Raw genomic sequence first — 11,052 nt, 5'->3', positions numbered from 1 at the left:
AACTAGGGGAGCGACCTCAGAAGGAGTAAGACAGAGTAAGTTACATGTGTGGAATTTAAGAAACAAAACAAACGAAAAAAGGAAAAAAGAGACAAGAGTCTTAACTATGGAGAACAAACTGGTGGTTACCCGAGGGGAAGGGGGTGGGGGATGGGTGAAACAGGTGATGGGGATTCAGAGCACACTTATGATGTGCACTGAGTAATGTACAGAATCGGTGAATCGCTATATCGTAGAACTCAAACTACTGTAACACGGTATGTGAACTACACTGGAAACAAACAGAATGTCTTAGCAACAACAACAAAAGACAGAGTGAGTTAGGGGCCAGATGGGGTGAGCATGGCAGGGCACGGTGAGATTTCCATCGTCGAGCCGTGGGACGGCTTTCAGGAGTCTAAGTGGGAGCGGAGCTAGGTGACGTGGACGCAGGTCACCTGGCTTCCCTGTGAAGCCCGGATTACAAGGGCCGCCCAGCCGGCAGCGAGCCAGTGAGCGCTGGTGACGGCCGCCCGGGGACCGGGGCAGTGGAAATGGAGAACAGTGAATGGGTCTGTGACTTACTGTGGAGGTAAAGGCGGTGAGATTTGACAGTGGACTAAGATGTGCAGAAGAAAGCTAACTCCTGGGTTTGGGGCTTGGCTCACGGAGGGCACAGGGGCCTTGTGTGTTCAGGCAGGTGATACTGGAAAAATGGATGTGGGCGCAGGGATCCAGGCCCGAGGATACCGGAGCGAGCGGGACCCACATGGCCGGTGCTTCACGGGGCTTCCAGCTCCCAAGACTCCACGGCGATGCCTCGGCTGACGTCCTGGTGTCTGGATGTAATGGACACACAGTTCAGACAGGCCCGTGTTGAACGCCTCAGCTGCAATTGTGGAAGCTGCACGGTCTTAGGCTAGCAAAGTAACTTCTTCCAGCCTCACTCTCCATCTGTAAAGTGGGGCTAATAAGGTTTACCACGACAGACTCGTGAATTCAGTACAACCGGCACAGAGTGAGCCTCTAACTTGGCGTGGTGGGCATAGACCCCCACCTGGACCAGAGCTGCACCCAGGGACTCTAGTTCATGGCCCCCGCCCCCTCTGGCTAGGCTGTCTATGGGGGGGGGGTAAGGCCAGTGAGGTCCTTCTTGACTCCTTCTGTTTGCTATACACCCACTGCCCACCACCTCTCCCTCCAATGGGCAGGTTATTCCTTTAGGAGAATTGCTAAGACCTCTAGTCAGTGGTGCACTGGCCAAGTGTCTGGGCCAGTCGTGGTTCTCTGGTCACAGGCATCCAAATGGGCCATGATTAACTTAAGAAGAAGGGGGCTTTATTGGCTGGGTATAGTAGAGCTCAAGGAAAGAAAAGAGGGCCAGGGAAGCAGGCTCTGGGAAGGCGGAGTGAGGCTGCTCCTGAGGCTTCAGCAGCAGAGACTCTTCCACTGTCTTCTCAGGATATTCCCCCAGGGAAAATGAATTCCAAGAAGAGGATCTGATCGGTCTGGCTGGGGTCATGTGCCCCAGGACACCACGCCTTCCCATTGGAGACTCGGTGGTTTGTTCTGCGAAAGGAACATGGCACCATCACTCAAGGAAGAGGGAATGGGTGAGATGAGTGGTCTCTCCTCCTCTGGCAGTGTTAGGCCTGGGAATTATCTTCTCAGAAACTGTAGAAAGAATGCCCTTTCGTGGGTGGGAGATTGTGGCCACTGACGCGAAGATGCTCTCATCATTTTTATCTTGCCACCATTTAAAGTTGTACAATCACACGAGTGGTTTGCCAGGCAATAACTGGTCAGTTTAAAAACCTGGACCACGCCAAATGACCAATGGCCTGACTCTTGATTTTTTCAAATCTGTATCTAAATTGTCAGTAAGGAAATAGTGATGAAGTAAAATGTTAAAACACACAAAAAGATTCTGGTCATTTCTCTATCTGTGAATGTCACATGTGAGAGTCATTAGTGGGGTCCAGCAGATATTTCTAGTTCATCTCATTCTTAACCCGAAGTTAAGAGTAGCTGTATGCGTTGCTTTGGCCAAGGAACGGGAGTGGAATTGATATGGCACTCCTAGGCAGTTGTCAGTGACTTTGCCTGATCTAGAAATCAGCAATGCTCCAGGTAGAAGCTGCGTCATCATCCCCGTCATGACCAAGGCTAATGTGGAAGAGCTTCCAGATGCCAGAAATGGACACGTAGTAAGAACAAGAAATAAGCCTCTCCTATGTAATTCTTGATATCTGAGGGTTGTTTTTGACGCAGCATAAACTACCTTATCCTGACTGATCCATCAAGCATTCACACCCTTGTCCCGTTGGGGCTCATCCTTGAAGTACTGGTGACTGCAAAAAGGGAAGTCCTAAAACCTTGACACTCCACACGTGTGGCACAGAACAGTTGCAGAAAGAGTTCTGCATTTAGATCGTTCTGCATTAAGACCAATCTGAGTGTTCTAAAAAACACGGTTCCTTATTACCCTTCCCTGATATGACCCACAAAATTCTAAACCCACCCTAAGGTCTCCTCAACTGGTCAACCCGAGAAGACTGTGCTCGATTAGATGGAACCTCTGTCCTTGGGTTAAAAATGAGCCTGTATCACAGGAAATACGTGAGATACTCAATTTGCTATATTTGATGAGGGCTTATTCCAAGGACTATTTATAAAGGTCCTCCTTGGGGGATAACGCAGTGACCCAGGATTACACCAGCTGGGTGTCATTACCACCCCTAGGCCTGAAGGGGGCGCGGAGGAGCGGCCGCCAGAGCCCAGAGAGAGAGAGGACCACCTGACAGGAGCCGTGACCTTTAGTTTTAGATGTCAGCGGTGGTCCTCAGGCACAGGAACAGGTGGAGACAAGTAGGAAGAGGTGCTGAGCGACAAACGGATGGTGTCTACTACATGAAGCACCCTCACCATAGCAACCAGTCCACAACAGGTATGTGGTCAGATTTCCAGCCTGTTTGGATTCAAGAAAGGGGGCGACTTTGAAGCCATCGTTAGATTTGCTCATGACTTTCTGGGTCCAACAGGGAGCTCTGTTCTGGACCAGGCACCAGGTACTCACCAGAGAGGAGAAAGCCACTGAGAAGATCCCCCTTCTTCTATCCTCAAATCTTGTGGCATTAGAAGAAATGATCACCAAGGGGACCACTCTTGTCCAAACTAGTGATACAAACCCAGGACACATCCGTAAATCCACATTCTTTAATGAAACAGTTCTTTCTAGACAGACATATTAGCTCCTCTCCACTTTCTCTTTGAAACTAACATTTCATGAAATGTAAAATTACGCAAAATAAAAAGTACAATATATTTATAGATAGCACTCTAAATAGTCTTTCTTTTTTAAAAAGAAACCTTTTAGGCATTTGGGATTATTTTTCAGGAGTTCAGTCTACCAAGGAAACTTGAAAAACAAGGGAGCTGAAGCCAAGGGAACATTTGTCCGCAAACCAAACAACAATACCACGAATTATTTGAGACTTTTCAAATGGACCAGATCAATGGCAAGTCCCAGCGTGAATTTGCTAGTTAACAGGGTTTTACAAATGATTTAAACAGGCTGAGGGTTTCATGAGTAAGATGAAACTTAACTTTAGAGGAAAATGGTTTTATAGTGAATCAATGCACAGCCTCGTCTTCTCCGTTTGGAGAAACTCCACAGGCTAAAGTTAGTTCCAGACCCTCACCCTGATCTGGGATTCAGGCTCTAGCTTCTGCCAGACCAGATCACACTAGAACTGGACCAGGCTGATGACCCAGATTCCAAATATTTCATCAGGTCATCAAGGTAATTCTGTGAACCTAAGCTAGTCTTGGACTTCTGTGACATCCCCAAGGCCTAGCACCCAATTAAAGGACAAAGCAGGCTGGTGCAAGGTGTCCTGTGAGGAGCTTCGGCAGGGGGCCTGGGTCTTCCTGCCGAGTGGACCTTCTCTCACTAAGCCAGGGCATCAATCCCCAAGTGAGCTTCCAGGGGAGCGGTCTGGACGGCCCCAGCTGAATCAGGGCTTGTCTTGTCTGGGAGTACGTCACTCGCAGAAGGCCTCACTAAAGGTTTTCATAAGTGTTCCATTGTTTCAAGTTGGCCAAGTTGGGGGTTTTTGACAATATTCATACTACAGAGATAAAAATAAGTACCATTGTTTCACGAGGGTGACCAACGCTGAGGCAGAACCAACTCTGTTTCTGACTCTCTCCCACTTTTCCATAGATTTCGTTGATTTTATTCAGGCTTCTAAGAGGTCGAAAGGACAGACTTTTCCTGTCGTTGGAGAAAGACCTCTAATAGCCACCTTATATATTCTGGTTTCAGCTTCAACGTTGACAGATATGATAAGACAAAGTAAAACCCCAGAAAATATAAAAATCTGAGAGCTGGGATTTACCTTCGCAGGCAGGTTGGACCACAAGATAAGGGGCTCCCACTGCTGAGCCCAAGTGCCCCCGAGGCAGGGCCTGGGATGTGTCTCGATGTGAGAATCAGGCCGAATCTCCATCCAGGGCCAAGAGAGGGCTTGGCGAACGACACACATAAAATGCAGGGCTGGTCCAGGAGGGCCTGCTCAGTAAAGCTACGGTCAGCCGGTCGGCATCTGTCACACTGCATCGATTAAGGCTCTGACAGCTGGTCCTTTACATACATACATATATACAGACATATATTATTATTAATAATAATACTTTGAATTTTTTTCTGTTTTAAGGAAAAAAATATTTCCATGCATCTCTTCTACCTTTCTTTGTATTATCCTTTGTTTGTTTTACTCAGCCATCATTTTAATTAGACATAGTCCTCTGGGGGCATATTCTGATCTTTAAAAAATATAACTTTTAAGCTTTTACAAATACTTTGTTTAAAATGATGTCGCTTCATCCCAAAGGAATTCTGGTGCTTGGGAGCTATCATGGGTCTCACGGGAAACACTCTCGTGTGCTGTCCTGTGCTCAATACCAACCCAACAGGACTTAGAATTATGTAAACATTATTTAAAAATTATTCCAACATAAATACTCTTTTAAAGCTAACATACCACAGCTTTTAGCTCATAATGCCCATAGATGCCTTAATGAAATGCCATTCAAAACTACCTCACTGTTTAAGGTACACGTGGAGGTTCTAAAATTATGTAAACAACATCCTCTACACTTCTCTAGAACAAGTGCCAAGTGTGGTAAATTCTGATTGCAAGTTGGTGACTGAATACCAGTTAGCCTGAGCGAAGTTACCAATGCACTCTTTAACCTGACCGGTGACAGGAAGTTAGTCACAGGTTGACTCCTCCCACAGATGATTACATGACTTATAATTAACCAGTTTTCAACTGGTCCCTCATGGGCTGTCTTTGCACGTCTTGCAAATGCAGTTTGAATCAGTTGTCAAGAAGTCAAGGTCAACCACAGCAAGTGCCTCCAAAGCTGGAGGAGGAAATGGTCTTCTAAGCCCAGGGAATCCCAAGCACAGGTGGGGTCTTCTGAAGTCAGCCAGGAAAGGAGTATCAGGAGGAGGCAGGATGTTTTCTTCTCGGCACACTGGGACTCTCAACAGCAGATGTGTTGATGGAATTCACAGTGGATGCCTTAACCTCCTAATGCAAGTAGGCATGGGGGAAACCCAAAGTGGCAAGGAGAGCCAGTGACCCAGAGGGGAGGCTTGATGTCTACTAGCATGGTGACAAGGATGCTCATACTCCAGCTCCCTCTGTGCACTGCTTCCTGCGAGTTCTTTTTCAGGCCTGACATCCGTATTCTCAGGTTTCCTGGCTGACCTGTCCCTGGCAGACAGAAAGCAAAAGTCTCCAGCCAGCGCTGTGAGTAACAAATCAGCCATGGCCAAGCTTTTATCCTCACTGCTCAATGTGGACAGAAGACAGCCTGAGTCTCCGGGACACAGTCACATTGTCTGGCACCTACCACAGCACGTCCAGAAATAGAGGAGTGACCAACCCAAGGGCTGGCCTCTTGTCCTGGAGGAGCAAGGGACAAGGAGAATGAGTATGACCAGGCATAGCTTGAGCGGTGAGTGACTTCAAAACCTTAATCTTCTCTCAAAGTCCATGACTGATAACACTGTGGCCAGAATCAAAGAAGCATCTTTCCACCTTCTTGGCTGAACTTCACCAGATCCATACCTCCAAGACTAGATTTTGAGTTTTTGTTTGAGGAAAAAAAAACTTTACACTGGTTTAGGGCAGATTCACAAGGTGCTGTTGTTATAAAACACATTCTCAGTTCCTGTCTTTCACGAACATTGATGTTACTTCTTCATGTGCAGGGCATCCTGGAACTTGGTGCTGGTGTATCGGGCGTGAAAGCCTTTCCTGTTGATGGTGTCGTCCGTGTGGAAGTGAATCATCAGAGAATCTCCTGCAGAGTAGATCTCTTCCAATGGCTGAGGGAAGGGCAAAAGAAAACCAGGGGGATGTCAGGTCAGTTGGCTGTGGCTGGAGTTGTTTTTTTTTTTTTTTTTTTAAGATTTTATTTATTTATTTGACAGGGAGAGACACAGCGAGAGAGGAAACACAAGCAGGGGGAGCACGAGAGAGAGAAGCAGGCTTCCTGCGGAGCAGGGAGCCTGATGCGGGGCTCGATCCCAGGACGCTGGGATCATGACCTGAGCCGAAGGCACACGCTTAACGACTGAGCCACCCAGGCGCCCCGATGTGGCTGGAGTTTTAAATACAGAGGATGAGACAGAGGTTACATGAGAACACAGGCAGGCCGGCGCTGCCATGGGGCATCCCGGGCATCAGGGACACGGAAGGGCATTGACAGAGCTCTTTCTCAAAGGAAAACATTGCCAGTTCTGCTCCAGAGAAGAGCCCCCCCAGGCCCTGTGTTTTCAAAGACAGTCCTAGATGCACAGCTCACATGGAATCTATGGGTTATGAAGGGCACAGACGGGCCGGGGGCTGCTCTGAGCGCTTTCAGATCTTACCTCATATAAACCTGACAAGGGGAGTGCTATCTCCATTTTACACTTAAGGAAACTGAAACTCAAGTTCACACAGCTAGGCAGGACCCCAGCTCAGGTCTTTCTGACCTTGAAGTCACCATTGGGATAGATCTCCCAGTGGACCAAACACCGAAGCCCACGCTCGCGGCCTATGTCCTGTCCAAGAGCGAAACGTGGCATGGCGCCTCTACATTTGTCACGGAGGTTTCACCAGAGGCTCAGTGAAGGGGGGCCAGGCTCCGAGGCTGCTGTCTGCCAGGGCGCAGTGGGACCCAGCTGGGCTTCCCACACAACTCACTGCTCGGGACTCTCCAAGGTTTTCCTCTGCACATGGGCCCCACGGTCTGAAAGACTTTATCAAAGGCATGGCATTGGTCAGGTCACACTTTGTCATCCTTTCTTTTGGGGAGGGTGAAGGAAGATGATGGGAAATTATTCAGAGACCGGTATAGATGCCATTTTGAGGTTCTGATCAGCGCGAGAAGCACTTTTGACTCCAAAATGAGCTGATGTAAATTCAGCCGACAGCAAAGAAGCTTTGCCCTGTCAGCCCCGGAGGCAGAGACAAGGAGCGGACAGGGGCGCAGGGGGAGCGTGACCAGGACCCTGTACCAGCCGCGGGTGCCAGCTTCTAGGTCAGGTGCTGGGGAAAAGGGACCAACCAGGCCTGCCCTGTCTGGGGGAGGTGGCTGAGGAGAGAGGGGACAGTGAGGAAAATGATGAGGACCCGGAGCATGAGTCTGTGTTTCCAGTGAGACTCGTCATTCCCGCGGGCATTTGGAGTCGCCCGGGGAGAGAACGGTGAACATATGGGATATACAAAAGCATGATTTAAAACAAGTTTTAAAGCCTCAAGGCCAAGTAAAAATGGAGGTGGGGGGAGGGTAGGGAGCCCTTCGCAAACACGGGAGGAAAATCCTCGAGGAAAGCCGGCTCTTACACAGCCTGCAGCAGTAGGGGGCGCTCCTGATGGGCTCCCGGGCTACTCCCCGCCTCCTCTCTGGATCCCTCTCTGGACCCCTCTCCCCTTCCCCAGTTCGCTCCAGCAGCAGCCCCTCCTGCGCCGGCACCCGGTGTCTCCCGCTCTGAGTCCTCGCGCCTCGCCCCTGCTGGCAGCCCGCGCACTCACGCCAGAGCCACAGAAGCGGCCGAGCCTGGGGGCCGTGCTGTCGTAGCCGTCGTAGGCCTCCATGTAGTCATAGCCACAGTCGGCCTCCTCCTCCACCTCAAAGGTCCGGAAGATCAGCTCGACCCCGTAGCCGTCCTCCGCCACGATCACCCAGTCGCAGCGGGCCTGGCTCGGGTAGTTGTTGTCCCCAAACTGGGCGTGGGAATACAGCTCTTTGGTCTGCACTTCAGCCTTCAGCCTGCCCCCGCACTCTGGAGCAGAGGGAGAGAGCCGCCCCGTCCGCTCGGCACAGAGTCGCGTGGGCCACCCCCGCCCGCTTCCCAGCCCCGGCCTTCTCCCTTCACACCCCAATGCCGGCCAGCTTTCTCTACGAGGCCTCGCGTGTGCCCTGTAGGAAAGTCTGGCAGGTTTCCTCATCCCATTTTACAGACGCGTAAACAGAGGCCGATAGGTCCTAGTTTCAGGGCTTACTGGGGGGTCCAAATTGGCCCTTCCCAGGAAGGTCCTATGTTCCTGGATTGGGTCACAGAAGGCCTCTGGGGAATTCCTGAGCAAGCTACTGAAAAAAGCTGGCTGGCTGGATCTCTACCACCTAATTCCCTGGAAGTGCTAGAAGCACCAGAGAAGGGCTCGCGGGCCCCAGCTACTTACTGTGATTTGTAACTGTCGCCAACAGAGGGCACCAAAAGCACATCAGAACCCCTGGTAAACTCAAACCCAGAACCCTCAGGTTACAGACGACTTGCTCCTGCATCTGACAGTGCTGAGTATAGTCTGACTTTGAGGCTCCTGGGGGTGTCACAAGTGAGCCGAGCCTCATACTTTGGGCTTGTATTCTGTAGAGCTGGCTTCTGAGTTTGTGACTAGGACCCTAACTCTGGTTGTCTGGGTCCCACCCTATCTTGTCTAGGCCACTAGAGGCCACATAATATAAATGGATACATGAGAGTGATCTCATTAGAGAGATTAGAAAGTGCCAGAAATTCTGAAGGCAGGTTCCTCCACTGCCTGTCCTCAATGTGCTCCACGCCCCCAAGACGCCGAGCTCCCCGAGGTCCAGTGACACTGTTAGGCCCAGCCGGTCCCCGGTCCTTCCTGACTCCCAGCTCTTAACCCCACGTGCTCTTGCTGAGAATTTCCTCCAGGGCTGAGCTGTCTTTGGGAAATTTCAAGTCCCTGAGATGTGACATGTTAAGTGGAGGAAAAATAATGGGTAATAGAAACATTTTCCGTTTTCCAGAACTGGCCCTTAGAGCGTGACAGGGGCTGTTCTCCACCCCTCAGCTCCCAGACTTTGGGATTTCACGGACCAGCAAGATTACAAATAAGTTTTGGAAAGAGGATGGGAGGAAGGGAGGAAGGGAGGGTGGGTCGGAAAGAAGTGTGGCACCAACAAAGGGTGGCCCACTTTAAATGTTATCAATTAAGGACATTCAAAGAAAACAACCCTTCCCCCTACGGCTGCCCACGTTTCATGGTTAAAGGGACGGCTGATGACGCACCCCCCACCCCCGTGTCGGCAGTTGTTCCTGCTTCCATCACCATCTGTGTCCAGCCCCTGTGGGCCTCAGCGGGCTGCGGGGCCCCCGGCCCCCCTACCTGTGCTGTGCACCGCCTGGAAACCTTTCCTCTGCACAGAGGCATCTGAATAAAACCTGAGGAAGAGGCTGCTGCCTGAAGCCACCACGGGGTCCGGTTTCTTGCTGCCACAGAAACGGCCAAGGATGGGGGCCAGGCTGTCGGGCCCATCGTACAGCTCCAGGTGGTCGTAGGCACATTCTTGGTGCTGCTCGATCTCAAACTCGTTAAATGTCTGGGGATAGAAGAGCAGAAAGGGAAGCAGGGCGCTGGTGCTCAGCCGGGGGTGGGGCCGCCTCCCCGGGGGCTGGGAGAGGATGGGGCGCACGGGACGTTCTCTCGTGGTCCCCGGACAACCCTACGAGGTAGTCACAGGAACGACTGCTGCTATGAGCACTTTGCAGGTGAGATGGCCGGGTTCCTACAGCTGAGATGCTTGTGGTCATCCCTGCTCCTTCCATCCCATCACAAGGCTCCTTCTCACTTAATGATGATGACAGCAAAGACCAAGGACTCGAGCTGGGTCAGGAGCTGTTTTGAGTGCTTTACAAATATAACCTCATATAATCCTCACGCCCCTGTGCTGTGTCTACTGCTACCATCCCTTGGATAGGATGAGGAAACTGAGGCGCAGAGCAGTCAGGTGACTTGCCCAAGGTCACCCTTTACGGATGAGGAAACTGAGGCGCAGAGCAGTCAGGTGACTTGCCCAAGGTCACCCACTGGTAGGGCTGGGCCATGACCAGGAGGTCTGGCTGCAGAGCCCCTGCCCTCAACCTCTGTGCTGTGCGATCCTTCAGTGCAAATGACAGGATGAGGCTGTAGGAAGTGCACACTGTTCTTCATCTGCATCCTCACAGTGGCTGACATTTGAGGAGAGCTTTTTTTCCTGCACAGAATCCTGTGCCAAATGTTCATGAACATTTTCTCACTTAATTCTGATGATGTGAGGGAAAAGCTAGTATTAGACCCAATGTGCAGAAGGGGAAAACTGAGTCTTAGAGAAATGTCTTGCCCAAGCTTACTCCTCCAAGCTAGAGGAGGCTGGACCTGGACTTAGTCCCCAGCCAGCCTGACTCCAGCCCACACTCTTAACCATCACCAGGCTATACTGTCCCCCTCCTCCCTGCCCCCTGAAGACTGTCCCCCAAAGCTGGCCAGGGGAGCTCCTCCATTCCAGGCCATGCATGAAGCTTCAAAACCCCAAATGTAGAGCTTCTTAGGGACTGACTGGGCAGCTGAGTGACCGATGGCCTGCCCACAGCTGCCAGGGAGATGGGAAAGGTGAGAGGGGACAGTGTTAAATGAAGGCTTGGACCAAATGACGGAGCAGGAAGAGAGGCCATTAGTGGGGGACGAGGGGGAGTCTGAATTCATGAGAGTAGCTGGAGAGACAGGA

The 11,052-nt window shown here is 50.9% G+C and overlaps 1 protein-coding gene across 1 annotated transcript in view; it reads right to left on the bottom strand.

Annotated features, from left to right (window-relative positions):
* Positions 1-6,247: 6,247 nt before the first annotated feature.
* The window catches only part of TLL2 (tolloid like 2), a 116,129-nt gene continuing 111,324 nt past the window's right edge, over positions 6,248-11,052 (bottom strand). The window contains exons 19-21 of the mRNA XM_036111621.2: positions 9,675-9,888; positions 8,076-8,326; positions 6,248-6,382 (exon numbers count right to left, since the gene is read on the bottom strand). Of these exons, the coding sequence (XP_035967514.1) occupies positions 6,248-6,382; positions 8,076-8,326; positions 9,675-9,888 (600 nt within the window). The remainder of the gene's footprint in view (positions 6,383-8,075; positions 8,327-9,674; positions 9,889-11,052) is intronic.

The sequence above is a fragment of the Halichoerus grypus genome, chromosome 7 (genome assembly GCF_964656455.1).
Source record: "Halichoerus grypus chromosome 7, mHalGry1.hap1.1, whole genome shotgun sequence".
Classification (NCBI taxonomy): Eukaryota; Metazoa; Chordata; class Mammalia; order Carnivora; family Phocidae; genus Halichoerus; species Halichoerus grypus.
Note: the sequence above shows the minus strand (reverse complement) of the source record. Positions and strands in the feature narration are given on the sequence as shown.